The following is a 20,316-nucleotide window of genomic DNA, read 5'->3' as shown; positions in this document are numbered from 1 at the left end:
ACATTTTTTCAAAACGTAGTGACATAATATCCGGTCAAATAATATGTTCTATAATAAAAATACTTTATTATTTTATTTGTCTATTTTTTTTCTATAGCTTAATGATAACTGACAACAATTTCTTGAATTTAATATAATCCTTATTTTATTAATATTTCAATAGAAGATTCGTTAAATTAAAAAAATATTTTAATTTTCGTGACATTTTTTCTAATCACTAGAATTTTAAAAACGACATATTTGATATTATTTATTTCATCGTTGATTATGCATATATATTTCTACAAAAGCCGATGTTTGTTAGAAATTATATTTTTCAAAGCAATAAGCAGTAGTCTTGAAATGATAAAGAGAAGAATAAATTGTGTGTTTGTTATTTGTATGTTCAATAGTCATCTAGGTATCTATTAAAGCGACGGCAAAACCGCGATAATAAATAATGCTATGTAGGTAATAATAGCGATTGCAATTTTTGCAATTAGTAGATAAATAATTATATAGTATTTTATTTCATAAACTTATAAAATTGGTTTAATTATTAATGATATGTTCAAAATTATGTTTCAATATGTGATATTTTATGTAATATTAAATTAGTAAATTTCTGCTTGTGTGCCATATCAACTTAAAATGCAATATATAAAAAGTAATGAAAACAAGGATAAGTAACAGTAAGATATAAAGAGTGGATCGTAAGACAGACGAAACATAAACTGGAGATATATAGTTTAAAATTGTAAAGGCCGGATTACTATTAGTTGAGAGCCAATTATAAAAGGTCTCTTAAATCATACACATGTACTGGAAATTAATATAATTTAATGTAGAAAAATCGTTGAAAAATGAAAATAAAAACATATTCGTCAAATGATAATCTTCAACAAATTATTTTCAGTTCTTAAATTGCGCCAGGTGATGTTAGAAATATTCTCGCTAGGATCTTTTAAAACGTACTTTACGAAGAGTACGCCAGAAAAGACAGAATGTCCCTCAAAATTCTTAAGATATACAAAATTGAAAAGGTACGTTCATTTTTAATATTTTATAATGGTAAAGTTGAAAATTGTATATACATTTATTCTATTGAAGGAAACATAAAACTGATGAAAAAATCTAAACGTTGATTCGCAGATGGAATTTTTAAAAGTCTTATTTTTTCAAATTTATACAATACCGAGTGATGGCTGATAGCTAGACACTCAATTGCCGTTTTCGGAATATATTTATTTATTTTCCATACACAAAAGCACCGGGCAAACTACGTAACAAGGTGTATAACACTTGTGAATTTATTGTGATGACCGACCAATAGACACTCGAATTCGACTTTTATAAACTTTTATTTATTTACGCGTTCAAAACGATACCGCAAAAGTGTGAAGCCACCAAATCAGAGGTACCAACGTCACAAATGCCGTTATCACCGGCTTCGCCTACTAGATTTTTCAAACTGCGGTGATCTAAAGTTCTGTCTCCGACCTAGGGTATTTACTTTTCTAACTACAGTTTTTTACTAATGTTGTCTCTGATCTAAAAAATTCACTTAAAGCGATTTTTACTGGTTCTAGTAAATAATAATACGATAATTTCTATTATAAATGCATTACTTTCGATTTAAGTAGGTACATGATGTTTGTACATTAATGCTTTTAAAAATATAAGAAATTAACCAACTTCAAAGTATTGAATAATATGAATGTTTTTTTTTCAATTATTCATTAATTTTTTTTTATATCTAACCTATTTTTGTATTGTAAGTTCACATCATCCAGCGTTCTGAGAATGTAAGCACGGCTTAAGGAACAAATAAAATATTTAAGAGCTGAGGTATGAAATATTACTTGTAGGCTGTTCTAATAATAAAAAAAAAATATATAAAGACATTAATAAAAGAAAATAATAGAAAATATGGGGTAAATTTATTTAACACGAATAATACAATAGACTTTTTAAAAGGTGTTGCATATAATTTAATATGCAATAATGTAAATATTATATTTTTATTTTTATTTATATACCAAATGCTTCATTTTTATTTAAAATTTGTGTTAACATTGAAATTATTTAAAGATATAATTGTTTATAATTTTAATTAAAATAAAATAATATTATGTATAATATTTTTATAAATCGCTATCTAACTACATTTTGTTCGTTTTGTTTTAGTTTTTATTTTGTTTCGCTATGATGACCGGATAGTATACTAATAACACATATATGTACTACTTCAAACTATACAGTACGCCGTATTTTATATATATATCAAATTGTTTTAAAAAATACAAACTTTGTACATTAGGTAGATAACTAGACACTAGGTCTTTATTATATATTATTTTATTATATTTTAATTTTATTATTTATATTCAGTTTGAGAGTAGCTTCTATCAAATTTATTTAAACATTTTCTTTAGTGGCGATTAGGTTAGATTATTATGTTTATATTATTTTCATCTTTTTTTGGTTTAAATATATCACAAATAAATTAAATAATAATTCTAATAATGATATAATATAGTAGAAATTGTATTATTTAGTATTTGAACATCTAAATTTCTAGTTTTGAGTACAAAAAATAACAAAATAAATTAAAGGATAAATTCATTTTCACGAAAACGTCTAATTGGTTAAGGCATTTGAAATATTTTGTGTTTTTTCGTCGACCAACAATTAAAAACTACACTTTTTTAGAAAAATGGTGATCCAATAGCTTCACTAATGATTTAAAATTGTATTCAATTCAGTTTCTACATGACATCTACTCAATAAAGAATTTTTAAAATTGTAAATTTTTTAGGATATAATTCTATCATGGAAAAATGTTTTTAACATATTAGATAATATATAGTACTGAATATTCTCAGTATTGTATTTAGTACTAAATATATCTAAAAAAAGACTGTTATAAACATATGTATTCAGATAATCAGATTAAATGATACAAATGTAAGCCAACTTTATACATTAAATATTTTTAATTTAAGTTTTTTCATTGAAAAAAAGGGTTTATGTTTCCTGATAACTGTAGACTATTACGTCATTGAAACTAAATGTATATATAAAAAAAATGTTTAAAACTTTCTTATATAGAATCGATTTACATATTATAGCAGATAAGTGATAAAGAAACTACTCATTTACAATGTTTAACCTAATTTTTTTTTTGCTCGTCATTATACGAATTCCGAAATAATTTATTTTCTCTCAGGAACTTGATAAAATACATTAATTACATAAACATACACACATAAATATATATTTATATACTCGTATTTTGTTAATATATCTTACTTTATATTCTAATTAATATCATTATTAATCTTTGTATCATTAATTTTTGTACACTGAATTGCCATCTGTTTTTAATAATGAATAAATAAATAAAAATATTCTCATCATTTAGTTATGATGCATATAAATCGATTCAAATAGCATGTATTTTTAAAATAATATTACGTTTGTATTATTTAAACGGCGGTGGGCGGTACTCACTTTTCTCTTAGATTTGATTGACTCCACATGTCTCTGAGTCATCTGTCCAATGGTCTTACTTCCCCATAGTTCTCTACCCATAATTGTGTAACATACAGCCATCACAGTCAATGGTATTATGTAAGTGATGCATAGAAATAATATGTTATATCTGTAAAATGAAAATACTTTGTATCATTAGCGTTAAATTAATGGTATATGCAATATTATATTTTATACGTGTAATTGAAAAAGTGGGTCAAATATTAAATCTGAAACTGTCTATGCATTTTGTGCTTACGTAATATTTTTTTTGACTATAATTTTAAGTGATTTAATTGTATACTTACTAAGATAGTGTATTTGTTCAACCAAATAGTTTTATACGTACAAATGTACAATACGTACTATTTAAATATTAATTGATTGATTAATTTTATTGGGTTTAGTTTGCTTTAAATGTTAAATTATTTTTATGAAACACTATACTTTAGCTTGTTTATTGTATAATATATAAAAAATAAAAAGAACATAATGAATTATTCAAACATTTAATCTATTGTAAGTAATGGCGAATCAATATAGTTAGGTGTTTCATTGTTTTATTCATGTGAAAAATACCATTAGATTTTGTGTAAACATAAAGTTCTCAACATGAACAATAAAGTATAGACATTAAAAATATATTGAGTTTTGAGATTAGATATATACATCACTAAAGTTCAGAGTTAGTGAAATGTAGATTATAAGATACTTAAATTTATACAATAGAAATGTAAGTATAAATAATATTGAATATACTAATTTTATAATTATATCATATTCGTCCAATGTTAGTTACTGTATGTTTAAGTTTTATTATTTTAATAATTTTGCTATAATCAATAAACTGATTCAAGTTTAGTTATTGCTTCAAGGAGTATATTACATTTTAAGTATTTATCTGAAAACTTTATATGTTTAGAAAATGTATTTATTATATAATATTAAGTTAGTTTTTATTTTTTTTTTAAGTTTGAACTTAATAAAATAATACAACTTTAAAAAATAACAAATAAGTCAACTAAATATTAAAATTATATTTATTTTATATACTTAAGTCTATAATAACAGTATCATTTTCTCAAAAGATAATCTAATGTTTACATTTAATAGATAATAGTTCATGAAAAATCTTTTTTTAGTTAATAGTGAATACTAAAATTTAATTATTTTTCATACAAAATATATTATATTTTTATAAACTTATAGAAATTCTGAACTTAATAATTAAACATAATTTATTTTTACTTATACATTTAAATTAACTAAATATTCATATTTATATCTTTTTTGTCATACACGAGTTGATATCATGGACTGATTTACATATTTTAATTTTGTCACAAGCTATAATTATTTATTAATTATAACTTATGTTTATGTATTATTATGTACTATATTAAAAAAAAAATTAAGATACTTCGAAAAAAAAAATTTTAAATACTTTTTTTTATTTAAGGCAATTAAGTAATACTAGTTTTATTTTTTTAAAAGACGCTGAAGTATTGCCAACTTTATATATATATATATTACAATACCATTGTGTATACGTAGTATAATATATTATGGTGTTTAAAGTAATGTTAAGTTGTCTCTGTAATTGCATATAATATACGTATATTTATATGTGATAATGAATTATACTTGCAATGGAATGTAACCTGAATATTTGTTATATAAAGTAGTACTCAAAACATTGTATTTAATGTGTAAAATGTATATATAGTTTTAAAAAACTGTCAAGCCCCCTCCCTTAGACGTATATCTAAATAAAAGTTCTCAAAATATATGTCTGTAAGAATAAATACATTATAAGTGAATTCTTATTATGTGTTTAGTGGTAAACCCAAATAATATTAATTAATTTGTTTACTTTAAAAAATTTTAAATTATGTATAATGATATAAAATAATATTTAGTGTGCTGTAAGATCTCAAGCAAAAATTTGAGATGTGTCGAAAAGTGGATAAATTAATTTTGTGTAATATACATTTTTTTATTATTAATTGTATCCAAACATATAATCATTAGATAAAAAATGGGTTTTTTTTTTATTTCATTTCATTCAGTATAGTGTTGAGAACAATTTTAGCTCTTTGTAATATTAAAAACTTTTCCATTTACAATAGTTATAATTAGTATATATTAAAATTATTCGTACTTTAAATGTCGACTTCTAACTATAAAGTACTATTACATACCCAACTTATTTTTAAACTAAATAATGAACAAAAAAATTACTATGAAGTGTTTTCCTTCTCAATTTTGTTTTTTACATCTTTTAAAAGATTATTAAAACAAAATGTACTTAAAAAAAAAATTATATTTATGTGTTCGTTCATTAATTTATAATAAATATACATAAGCATTTAAAAGGAAAACAAGAATAATTTAATGTTAAAACAAAATTCTTTGGGTAAAAATAAAATAACGCACAAAATATGCTTTTAAAATTAGTAAAATTGATTTGAAAATATAATATTCAATTTATTATTTAGAAGAAAATAATGCAAACAATATATACATATTTTCTTTTAAATAATTTAAAAGTATGTTTTGTAGATGTTACTTTGATACAACAGAATTCTAAATTAGGTAATTCAAATAATGTTTGCATGTTATAATTATAAAATTATATTCAATTTCTACTTTTAGATAATTTTTTTTATCTAAATAAATACATTGCATTTTAAGCAACTAAAATTGGTTGTAATTAATGTAACTTATAAGCTATGTAATTCAATTAACGAGTTTGGTGTTACACATTTAAAATATAGGGAATATGCACAGAGTTATTTAAAATTTATGTTACAGCCATTTTATCTTATAAATATTTTTGTATGATATGGTTATTCATTGTGTAAGTTTTTAAAACAAATTTTTTTTTTTTAGAAACATCTAAAATGGTAATTAATTTTTGTATTTTTTTACGATACTTTAAAGGGAGTTTCGTTGTTTAATATGATAAATTTAAATAGAAGTCTATGCTTTTTTTTGCAATTATAATGTAAAGATTTTTTTTTTTTTTGGAGTATTCTAATAAATAAAAATTGAAATTTAGGTGGGTATTTTATAAGTTACAATAAGTATTTAAAGTTTAAGTGAGCTAAGTACTAGTCCAAAATTTGGGGGGATATCCCTGTACTATTCCATTCTGCTTATTTAAACTATAAACACTTATAAATCATAAACTACTCGTCTGAATTTCAATTTTCGATGTATCAAAATATTCAAAAAAAATTCTTTATATTAGGGTTGCGAAAAAAGTATGGATTTTCATTTGAATTTTTTAAGTCAAATACTAAAATCCCCCTAAAATGTTGTAGAACATTTATAAAATATTAATTATTTTAGATATTCATAAAAAAAAAAAAGTATTAAACATTTTTCTGTATAATGAATAATTTATAATATTTATATAATAGAATAGATGTGACATAAATTTTGAATCACTTTGTATAATATAGCGTATTCCACTTAAATGCTTTTAAAATTTGTATTGTAAGCTATGTGTTTCATTTCAATAAGAAAGCTGTGTCGAATCGTTTATTTGTCAAAGTCGCATACTGTTGTTCTGGTTAAAAAAAGGGTCCCAGTTGTTTTTATACACCAACCAATTTGGTTTTGAATTTTAAAATATAATTTGCTTTTGGGTAGGTAAAAAGATTGGATTTCCAAATTAACGTGTCATTCCTTTTCAGTACTCAGTTCTTGGAAACAAAACATTTTTTATGTCAATATATATGTTTAAAAAGATCGAAATCTTACACATATTGATCGTATCAAAACATAGGTTTTACTTTTTTAAAAATAATACTATTGGAATAATTGAATATTCAGTAAAATGTATAAACAATAAACATATTTACGCATTTAAATTTCTAATGCTGAACCATTTACTACTTATTTGAAATGTAATTAAGAGTGTTAAACTAGGTTATAAAAATGTTAACGAAAAAATTTCTTAAATGCCTAATAAATTCGGAAATTTTTTTTAAATTGTTAACATAGTTATTTTAAAGTCGATAAAAAAATACGATAGTGTCATATAAATAAATTGAAAGTGATAAATAACTAAATCGTTGTTATTTATTTGTTGTGATATGTTTAAAATGATAACGAAACGTTAATGCTATAAGTCTATAACATATGCATTGAAAATATATTAATTTAATTTTTCCTTTCATAGAGTGAATTAGTATAATTGTCGATTTTAAAAATAGGGTTTTTCGATAAATAATAAGAATGTTTATTAAATATCATTAGTTTTAAAAAAAATATTGCATATAGTAATCACGTAATAGTTGAGTAGATAAAAGCATGATTTTACAATAAAATAACTAAAAAAAAGTTTCAAGAAGAAATTACTCATAATATATCTTTTGAAGTAGGTAATAGTATAGTCGTGGAAAACATTGAATGGAGATTAAAAGAAATAAGAGATGTGGTGGTTATCTGGAAGAAATCATTTTTTTTTTTTTTAAATGGTATATTATGTATTTTATTCTAAAATATATTAATAATTAATATTCATTTGTTGTAATTGCATACAATTCTTAACATTTCTTGAAAAAAATTACCCTAATCCCTATTATAGTCTCGCGTGTCTTTTAATGCTACATATTGAATATGTAATCTATTGGATAACATCGTGAATGAGTTTCTACGAGTAAGCAACCACTATAGTAAATTGATATTAATGATATATATTCTATCATGATATATTACACTTTTAAAATTTTATATTTCTAATATCCATTATTACAACTTCCTATAACTTACTAAATCATACGAAACACATAGTTAACTAATAATGGTATTTGTATTACTACCGAACTTTTCACTTTGATATAATATTAGCATATTATTATTAACAAATTACTTTCTAGCCTTAGTTCTGTGATCTTATAAAACTGAGCCATACGCTTACGTTGGCTTTTTCATTGTTATGTACAACTAGATCAAAAGTCATAATATTGCTTTTAGAAACATTCTCATTTTCTTTGTTCAATTCTTATTTTTTCTACACCCTACAACAAGGAGTTGTTATTTTTATTTTTATTAAATTATTTTATATTTCCATCATTATTTCATTATTCAAATATTATATTTCTATCTCGTATAAGCTTTTGCTTATTGCTAGTAACCACTATTTCAACAATAATTTTAATTTAATTTAATTTATATGATAAGTTAATATCTAGTAAAAGTATTGTTATAAAATATAATCATTAAAAAAATATATACATATATTTTATACACTCACGATATACATAAGAAAACTGCGTAGTACTACTGAGGGTAGTTATGACGGTGATGGCGTAAACATAAATGCTCGAAATTGTTCTAACACCAAAAAGTACCGTTTTTGTTTTTAAAAAAGACGTGTTGATAATAAATCGAATGCTCAAAAGTCAGTTTTGTTGGAGAGACGGTGTGGAGTTATTTTTTAAAAACTATATTTATCCTTTCCCATTTAATGTCGGCTGGATAATGTTTCTACCTCTATAACTTGTTTTTTTAACTGCTCCTCCGCAGCCGATAAATGACAATGACCATCTACTCTAACCATTATCGCTTGTTCGTGTCAAGTCTTTTACGGCCCACATATTCGTTAAAATCTCATTAATATCATGCGAATCTCACCGGTAACTTGGAACATGGTGTTTGGCCTTTATTTACTCAAAAACACTACGACGAGAGACGTATTTAAAAGACGTCGTCAGCCCGCGATTAGTTGGAAGTCGTTTGTCTATGTCATTAACACTCATCGCCGTCTCCCACCCAGAACGGTTTTCCCCGTCGTCCACTCCAATTCGTTGTAGGTGGTTCAATTGGTACCCGAAATAAATATGCGTTTTTTATAGGTTTACGTCGGACTGACGTACACTTGAATCGTTTATATAATACACAATATAATATATTAACGGTCACAACGATATTTTATTTTAATGGCACGCTGACACAGTATAATGTAGGTACTTTCTGACAGAGGATTTTTTTTCACAGTTTAGCCATGTTATACCACATTGTTTGTGCTGTGGGGAAAATTTCTCTTATTTCATAAATTAATTAAAACAACAAAGCAATATACATAAAATATCTCGGAAGTTTCAGAGAAATACATTTATCTATCTTTGAAAAAAAAAGTTCTGATGTTGAACAGTTTAGTCACATCAATTGAAAATTGAATAATAATTCCAAACCACCGAAATGAAATAATTGGTAAAAATTATTGTTATTATTATTATAGTTTGTTGTAATCTTTGAAAATATGTTCATTAAAAAGTTATAATCATTAAATTTAATTATTTATACGTTTAATACCAAATAAAGATAAATAATTTAATATGTTTAAATAATTTATAAGAAAAGCATATCTTTCCTTTTTATAAATTGATATTTTCTCAACTTAATTTAAGATATTTAAATATTGATAATTATTTATTTATAGTTAATGTATTGAACATTAGAAAGAGATATTTTTAATTAACAGTGTTCGATAAAAAAGGGAATAATTATAATGATAATAATGTTTGCTGTTTTGATTTAAAATGTCTGATACAATTTATTAATTGTATTTTATTTATAAATACAAAGGGTAATATTTAAATGAAATTAATTACATTCTGTTTTGTAATTTAAAAAATAATTTGTATTTGAATGAACGGGTTTGCTGATTATGGTGTTGAATTTTTCTAAGTTGTATCGGTACCTAGTAATCGTTATAAATCATTTTAAATGAATCCACATTTTATTGTTGGGATAGATGATGGTGTATTATAGATAAATATGACGTAATTAATTTGAATGATGTACTAACATGTATTCAGTTTTAGAATTCGGATACCTTCCGTCTGGCCAGAGTATGTAACACGCTCTTCTCAGTTCTCCATTCATGTACCTAAAATAAGTCACAAAATGATATTAGAAAAACATTAAATAAAGTAGGTTTATTTAATATAATCCGTAGGTTTGCAGCATTTATTATGAAATATATAATGTTGAACAGAAGCATAACTATAAAATGGAGTCACCGGGAAAGTATCAATTGAGTATTGGCTCCCTTCTATTTATGTTACGAAAAATCTTTTATTTAAAAAAAAGATAGTTTTTAATATTATAGTTTATTTAATTTATACAATTTTAAATTATATGTACTATGTGTTACAGTACTGAAATACACTCGTATTGATAAAATTAAGTTTAATGTAACTCTTTGATTTATTTTTCGTCGCTTATATTTTTTAAAAATGTATAATTTAAAAGTTTAGCCCGGACAATACTGTTATATGAAATATGATATGTTTTGTACTTTTTTAGTCTTTATGTATGACATGAATTTCAAAACAAAATTTAAATTATTGTGAATACAAATTATATTTACGAAGGTCGAGGGATCTTCCAAGTCTCGGGCCCCGGGGAATTGCCATCTTGTAGTTATACCACTGTTGTTAAATCAAAAATAAAAACTAATTGAGGTTTATTGGAACTTTTGTACATTATACACTCCAATTGTATGGGTTGTATAACAAATAAACTATATTTTTATTTTTTTATTATATACTTAAGAATATTAAATGTATGATAAAAAATCATAATTCGTAAGCATATTTTGATTAAGTTTTTAAATTCCAAAATAGTTGTTGTAGGTATATTATAAACTGTAAATGATGATTAAATCAAATTAACTATTTATATTTTATTTTATTATATTTGCTAAGTATATTATACAAAATAAATATATGTATACAAACAACAAGTAATAAATATGTTAAATATATAAATTAAACTCAAACCTTTTTGTTTTAATGTTAGAGTATAAAATGCACGGCATTGCTAGAAAAATACTGACGAGCCAAATGAGAACAAGCACCGTTTGTGTTCTTGTCTTTGACCTTCTATGCCGAAGTGGATGCACAATGGCCATGTACCTGATATAAAGTTAATTTAAATTTTAGTTTCCAAAACCAAATTACATAAAAGTTAAATTAATTATATGCTATTAAAAAAAAACATTGTTGAGTAAATTGATAAATGAATAACAAAAAAATAGATTACATACATTTTGTTATTTAAAAACCCTAACTTTTACTTATAAAATATTTAGGTATTAGAGGCCGTATAAAAAAATGTTTTCAGAAATAACTTTAAACTATTAAGTTTTATTTTATGTTGTATGAGTTTAGACATATCTAAGTAAAAATATTTTATTCAATATTTTTGGAGAAAAATATAATAAAAATTACCATAGCCAAAAAAAGTTTTATATAATTTCTATTCATCCAACATATCTTGATTTTTAAAACTTATAAAAACTTTTAAGCTTTATATTTTAAAATGTTGTTCTAAAATTTACTGCAAGAACCATTGTTTTTTGATTGTAGAATATTAGAGTAATTAGTGGCTTTTGTAAAAGGTTGTAAATAAAAGTAAAAATCTACTAGAATTTTTCCATTAACTGGACTTTACTAAATTTAGTAAAATTGTTTTATTGTTTAACACATTTTAAGTTGTTACGTGTAAAATTACTGAAATGTATAGTTTGGAAAATGATAATTAATGAAAAATAATTGTTTAACCTTAAAGTTTGATAAGATTGAACATGAAGACATTTCTTACTGTATAAAATGCACTAATAATTAAACATAATAGGTATGTATATAGATACACAATTAAAATATAATAGAACATTGGGTAGATTGTATACGATTTGTTGATATAATATTTTCTTTGGATAAATACTAGACATTAGTTTATTTATTGATGTACCTATATGTCAGACCGAGGCTCCAAGAATAAAATATAAATACTAGTATCATATGTTAGTATTTAATACAAATAAAAAAAATTCCAAATATTATAAATATTACTTATTAAAATACATATATGAAATTTTTATACTTCATTACAGTTTTCAAAAATATGTCTGTACTATATGATTTATAGTTGTATAATGTATATTTATATTGTAAAAATAACAATTATTTATTATAAATTTAATGTAATTTAGTTTAATATCTGAAAGTTTGATATTCTTCAATTTTCGATTATTTTTTCAATAAATAGAAGTTATGATTTTTTGAAATATTGTAATAGTTGTTTACCTATAAATATTGCTTTATCGCTAGCTAATTATTATCGTTAAGATATAAGTGAACTAAAATAAAATCTATAATTATACTATGTTATTTGTTTCATGAATTGTTATGTAAAATTTATAAATCAATCACAAGAGTACTATAATAACGAATATCTTGTAATACTGTGTTAGATATATTTTATGTTGTACCGATCGTGTTTTATATTACTTTTTTATTCAACATTAATAAAATTATTTGTATTTTTAAACACGGTAAAATCGAATACGTCAATGTATTATTTATCTTATATGAGTGGTTAAAAAGTAAAAAATATCTGTTAAAAATAACGTGTAGGGTTCTTGAAGCGAATTATCAATAACATTAATTTCAAAATATTTATGTGTTTATGTGTTTTACAAACACTCTTGATATTTTGTGGGTAGATGATTGGTTCAAATTTATTAGTACTATTAATTTATTTATAAAAATGAAATCAAGTGGAAAATCCAATAGAGTAATGATGAGAAACATTGTGTGAAAGGATTTTTTCACTCGGAAAAGTATATAGTTTAGTGGTAAATATCAAGTTCGATAGCCTGACGTCACTTGTTCAATAAAATTGATGATTTAGCATGCATTGTCGAATAAGCTTATTCATAAAGTTTAAAGTTATGTTGGGTCATAAAATAGTAATAAAATTCTCAGAGGTGAAATAAATATAGCTCATGTATGTAACATATCATAACCAAAACACGGAGTTTTGTTGTTTCTCTGCAATAGGTTATAGTACTCGTAAGTTATGACTATTTTTTAAATAGGTACTCTGATAATTTAATATGTTTTCGATAATTATTTATAAAATGTCGATAATAATTCAATTTATATATTCTGAAAAATGTACGTTATTTTTTTTCAATAACTTACAGAAGGTAGGTACGTAGTTTCGATTGTAATCGATATATTTTGGTTTTTTTTCTTTTATCAATTAATTATGTAAATAATTATTATGAAACTTAAATTTTTAGTAAATTGATAATCGGCTGAGTGATAATCATATTAGACAGTAGGGAGATTAGATAAAGCGGATAATATAACAGTAGAAATATTTGAATTTGTCTACTATATATTGGATTGTATTATTTTTAGTTTTTATATTTTATCTTTAAAATATCAATTTCTAATATGCATCCATTGTGCAGAAATTTTATTATAAATTAAAATATAATCCATTTAATTATAGATATTAAGTATTGATACTATTTAAGCTATAAGTAATTGTAGATCTTATATTTGTAATGAGTTATTATTAATAACAATAAAGTATAAAATTATAGATTATAATTTTGATGTTTAAATAATATTAACAAAAATTGTTATTTATAAAAAATACGTTAAATAAAATAAAAATTATTTGTAAAACATCAATGCAATATATTCTATGTACGTTTTAATATTATTTTAATATATTTTAGTAACTAATACGTTGTGGATGAGATGAAACAGCTAATAACTATTACTAATAAAAATATAAACAGCTGTTACATACTAACTTAAAAGTCAAAGTATTGATATTGTTTCATAATATTACAACGCATTAAAATTATTTGTGCTTATATTTTTAAAATTAAAAAAAAAGATGTATTCATAAAATTAAACAAATATAAAATATACCTGATGTTGGAAATCGTATTTTGAAATTAAATTAATTTTATTATAATAAGGAATAAGGATTGGAATGCTCATTACTATGTGATGTTTGAATTCTCTTTATTCTTTTAGATAACGAATACATTTTAACAAATAGCTTTTTCCTGCTATTCTAGTGATTTTCATTTAAAATATTTTATGTATATATATGTATGTATAATGTATATATTATTTATTATTTATTTATTTCAACAGAATAATGGGCCCCTACTGAGCATCATGGATGTAATAGTATTTTCAAATGCATACTGCATAGCGTTCGAGTTCAAAAGGTTTCAAGAACAAAAAATGGAAGATTTGTCTTCCACCCACTTCATACACGTAATTGTGCCATTTCTATCTATTATATATCAGTTATATAGTTATTCGGACGACGATGCATTTCATTTGAACGCAGTAGCACTTAGTGCAGCAAGCCGTTTTTTAGCTACTTACTACTTATATAGTTATATGTTATAAATTATAATAGACCATTAACTGTTTACAAAATGTTAAAATGAATATCAATGAAAACCTCCCCAACATATTATTACTATTAATATATTTATAATTATTATCATTGGTTATAAATATTGATTATAAATTATATAATTTATTAAAATAAAGATTAAATCTATATATTAAAAGGAATTAACATATTTTAAAAAGAGTTTAAGATGGCTCTGGGATGGCTAAGCTTTCTTGAGCCCCCTATTTAAGCTTATGTTTATATTGAGTACACTCTTTTAAGTCCTATAGAAATGTATCTAACAAATATTTTTCTTAGTATTAATATGATATTTATACAAGTCTTAAAAATCAAATAATAAAAAATATTTATGTGATAAACATAAAGTTAAAAATTAAAATGATATAGTATTAAACATTTAGTAATAAATATTAAAAATTAAAATCATCATAATATTTTTATAAAATTTACTGTTTGTTTAATTAACCATTTATTTAAGTATATCTTATAGTTTAGAAATGTTTCATTTCGAATTTCTATGAGTAGATAATCAAATAAATTAGTCCTTCGTGTGTGTATGATGGTTGAATGGTAGTTTACATTGTTCTAGGAATGATCTATTGTTAGTTTTATACCTTGTATTTATTGTATGATTAGGTGTTTTCGTTAATTTTTGTTTATGCAATTCAATGCTGTCTTAAAGAAAAATATTTTGATTGATTAATTAATAAGTTTAATAAATAAATTATTATTATCAAATAAGTAATTTTTATACAAAACAATTCTAGTTATGTTGTTTTTGTGCTGTTTATAGATGTTGTAGGTTTTTTTGTACAAGGCGCTACCCCATGAAACGACCCCATGTATATATGTACTAGATACATTTTTTCTAGCAAATAATTCTCTACATATAATATACAAATATAATTGTTGGAATTTATAAATGAAACACTCTGTATCTGTCGTATCATGTAGTATTTGAGTAAACTATTAGTGTACTGTAGTGCAGTAGATGCTGAATAGACTTTTTTATAATACTTTAAAATATATATCTTATTTATGTGTGATATTCTGTAGGAGTTAATCGTTAATTTATATTACATTTGTATCTCGCTATTTTATATTGTACAATTACACTTATTATTATTATATCTATTTAACCAATTTTTTTATTATTTATCTTAAGCTTCTTTCTAATTCAACAATAATATTAAGATAAATGAATGATAATAAGTATAACTATAAGATGGTAATATATCAATGAAGTTAATATAAATTATGATTGCTTATTAAATATATTTTATATAATATTATCAAGGCTCATGTTCAATACAACTGATGTCAATAATTTTATTGTTTTTCTATAAAATTATATTTTACACTTCATAAGCATCATATATTTCATTTTTGCAATCAGTTATTTGCTTAATAGTATTTAATTTTTGTTTTACGACTAATATAATCATAATATATATATTTATAATTTTTTTTAGCGATGTTCAAATACGAGAGGTATTAAATTTCAATAAATTGCAAATTAATAACTTTTTAATTGATTTTTTTTTTACGAAGAAGCATTTTTTGCTTCTCTAAAGTTCAGTGATTTATTTTGAATACAACTCAACTACAAACAATTATCAATTAGACTGAAAATAAAAAAAAATATATCGAGAGATTAGAATTGAAACTGGAATTATAGTGTCATGAAATATATTTTTATAATAATGACCCTTGTACATAGCGAGTTTAAAAAAACTAAATTGTATATTAAAAATTTTAAACCATCAAGCAATAACTATCATAATAATATGAAATAATATGAATGTTGGGATGTACAAAGTTAATTAATATTATTTACCAACTGAAATAAAACGTCCCCAATGTAAAAATGTTCCACGAGAACACTTCATTTGGTTACCAAACAAGAAAATTTTAGAGCTGGAAAGTTATTGAGAACATTTTTGGCTACTCAGTAGAATATTTTAATGATAATAAGATCCAGGAAAACTTTCCTATTTGAAACTTTGAGATGGTGAATATAACAATGAAAGTAAATCAATAGTTTTATAGGAACTAATTGAAATTCAAAATAGTTTTTTTAGCAGTTTTAGTCAACACATCTTTAGCAATTTGGTAGTTAAAATTTTAACTATTGATCTAACCTACATAAATTCTGTAAATTGATCTTATTGTAAATACTACATTCAAAATGGTTTTATAGCATTTTTTAATATTTAATAATTGCATTACAATAGTGAACAAATAATTTTGGTAGGTACTATTTTTTTTGTTAATACTTAGTAAGTTATGTCACTATTTTAATTTTAAATATTAATTTTCTTCTTTTTAAAATAGACTATTTAATTATTTATTTTTATTTGACAATTTATAAAATATGGTTTTTATAATTTATCAATAACTATTTGGGAAAAACTTTTGTCTAGAATTAAATTGTCATGTCTAAATTCCTAAATTATTTCAATAAAAATAATAATATATACAGACATAAAAAGATTTTCTTATTTTTATGTTTGTTAATAACAATAATAATTATAATTTTTCAATATTATATTAAAATTTTTAAGTAAAAATGTAGTTAGAAAGTGCAAATATTGTATAACAAGATTTTTTTTTTTAATAGGATTATTACAATACTTAAAAGAAGAAAGAAAATAACAATTTTTATCATTTTAAATAATTACTTATTATTTATTATATTATTCAAGTGTACTTTATTATGCATTGCAATCATTCAGTAGTATTTAACCTATCAATATTGTCAGACAGCGTAATGTATAGATAAACTATAGTATCTGACCATGCCCAAAGACATTATTTATGTAAGTTACTTTTTAAAATTTTTATAATATTATAATATTGTTAAAAGTTTAATCCTTTTTTTTTTTTGTTAGTTTTAAAATTCTTTAGTTAGTATGTTCTAATTAATAAGTTCTATGTGATATAGAATATGGCTTAATTTAGTAAAATATAATATCAATGCATTACCGTACACACATACATTCATGCATTAGTAACTTATATAATTTCGAATTTGTGTTTTTTTTTTTATAGCATTAGTTTTTAAAAATGTTGTTTTAGGTTAGTATATAGTCTTTAAATATTATTTAATTCATTTTTTCGTAAATCTAATACACTAATATTCACCATAAAGCAGATTATGCTTTGTAACAGATCCATTTATTTTGCTGTAGTCGATTAACATTTGTTTGATAGACATAGGGATTCTGTTGTTAATAATGTTATCAGAACAATTTTTTAGACTGTTATAAGAAGGTTTTTTATTTTATTAATACTAAAATATTTTTTTTTTTTTTTACTTTTTTATTATTTGATTATATTAAGCAAAATTTGAACATTTAGAAAAGCTTAGATTTATTACTAAAACACGAATTTTATTTAAGATATTATATCCTATAAATACTACGCTTCTGATTAAATGATTTAGTTATTTTTATGTTGTTTTGATTGATTGGTTAGAATAATATTAACTTCAATTATTATATTTAAATATTTTTGTTTCTTTGTTTTATTTTTAACAGTACCTAAGAGATTTTGTTCGATTTTAATCATTAGTGTTAAAATTTTCACATAATTTAACTTTCTTAATACATTAAATATACTTAATAATTAAAATCTTAAGTTATATTATAATAAAATAGAATAACATTATTTATCAGTATTTAAATTAATTTTAAATAAATATATAATAACTATTTTATAAAATAATTATCGAAACTCAAATATTTTTGATCAAAACAATCTTTTTCACAAAGAAAAACTCGAAAGACTACGATTATTTATACATAATATATTAATCAATACACTAAATGATCCTTCAATAATTAAGTTTTAAAAATTAATTTAAAGCTCGATTCTCTCTTAACCCGTCAGAAAACATCTGATATAAATTAGTTAATGGATACATATTAATATATTATCTTGTCTTCCTATTCTTAATCGCATTTCTCTTCACACACCTCAATACAACATTTGTTTGTGTCCTACATTTCATATGAAAATCCTCCGTACTTACTAGAGATATAACACTAAATTTTATAAGCTTCTATAACTAGGGAATCTATTTAATTTTGATTTATTCTTTAGTTCTCTACCAGACCTAAGACGAAATTATTTGAATCTGTAATATACCAGTATGATATATAATGTTAATTTCCTTTCTCTAGTATTTTAATTCTGATATTATGCTAATTTGTAATGTGTTATTGGTTAAATGTACTATAAATATGTACTTGAGCCTACAAAACGGTAATTTAACAATAAGTAAAATAAAAATTACAAATAGCAGTGTAAGCAACAACAATGTATTGAAAAAAAAAATAACGTAATATTTATTTTAGAAGCAATGGATATTTTATTTATTTTATTTTATGTGCACATACGGCATTTTTATAAGCTATTTAAATAGATTTATACGTGAACTTTGAATCTTATTTACTAATCGCTTTGTATACAATATTATATGAACATTGTGAACAAAAGTCATTATTTTCGTATAAGCAATGTAGTAAAAATATTGAATCAAGATAATGGCATATTGTTAAAATGTTCTGCTGTAACTTTAATTTTAAAATAAATTTGTTCAAAATAAAATTATTTTATATCTACACGGTAAAAATAAAAAAAGTCACTGAATTACAATTACGTATTCTAAGGTTTGTTGGAAACATTTACCGTACAAAAACTTTATTTTCGAACAAATTCTCTTTACACTTATTATGGTTTACAATACAATTTAATATGTATGCTATTTATTTGTTTATTTTTTTAGCAATAATACACTCAAACTTCAAAACATGTTATTAGACAAATAAAAATGTAGTGGTAAATATGTATCAAATATTTAAGCGTATTAAACACATCGTTAAAAAAGAAACCTTTAACATATTATAACATAACAACAACCATATTAGTATTACAAATGAAAACAATTTAGTCATAGCGTAACGTAATAACACCAGAGGTTGATCCAAGGGGAGAGGTGGGCGAAGGGGGCGATAAAAAATCAAATATTATTGGGTCAAGCTTTTTTATTTTTTATCTAATGATTATTTTTTTCTGTTTATACTCCCTCACCCATAGAAAATTCTTAGATCCGACTCTGAATAACACATGATAGCAAATATAAAATTGATTAATGGATTAAATATGAAAATGGAATTGAATAACAAAATTGTTTAGATTTACATAGGTAATGTGAGGAAAATACGTCACAGTATATAATAAGAGTAAGCTGATTGTAAGCTACGGAAAATTAGAATAATGGGAATATTATTATTTGTTATTGATATATTGAGAAAATAATAAGTGCATGCAAGATGAAGACTATAACATCAATTGAAAACTATATTGAACTGCTTATAATCAAGATACTATAACTTAATATAATGTTGTTTCAGTAACATTTTTATAATTTTTTGAATATAGAAAATAAATTAAAAATATATAAATGAAGTACATAGAACATTTATCATTTTATATTAATATTGAAAAATTGATTATATTTGCATTACATAAATTTGATAT

General features: G+C 22.6%; 1 protein-coding gene across 2 annotated transcripts in view; it reads right to left on the bottom strand.

Annotated features, from left to right (window-relative positions):
• Positions 1–20,316, bottom strand: part of LOC112601758 (tachykinin-like peptides receptor 86C) — a 123,507-nt gene that overhangs the window by 4,862 nt on the left and 98,329 nt on the right. For both annotated transcript variants that reach the window (XM_025349531.1, XM_025349533.1), the window contains 3 exons: positions 11,313–11,447; positions 10,337–10,417; positions 3,493–3,643 (listed from right to left, as the gene is read on the bottom strand). In XM_025349531.1, coding sequence (XP_025205316.1) covers positions 3,493–3,643; positions 10,337–10,417; positions 11,313–11,447 — 367 coding nt within the window. The remainder of the gene's footprint in view (positions 1–3,492; positions 3,644–10,336; positions 10,418–11,312; positions 11,448–20,316) is intronic.

Source organism: Melanaphis sacchari, unplaced genomic scaffold, assembly GCF_002803265.2.
Source record: "Melanaphis sacchari strain LSU unplaced genomic scaffold, SCAv2.0 Contig7_pilon_pilon, whole genome shotgun sequence".
Taxonomy (NCBI): domain Eukaryota; kingdom Metazoa; phylum Arthropoda; class Insecta; order Hemiptera; family Aphididae; genus Melanaphis; species Melanaphis sacchari.
This window is presented reverse-complemented; position numbering and strand designations above follow the sequence as displayed.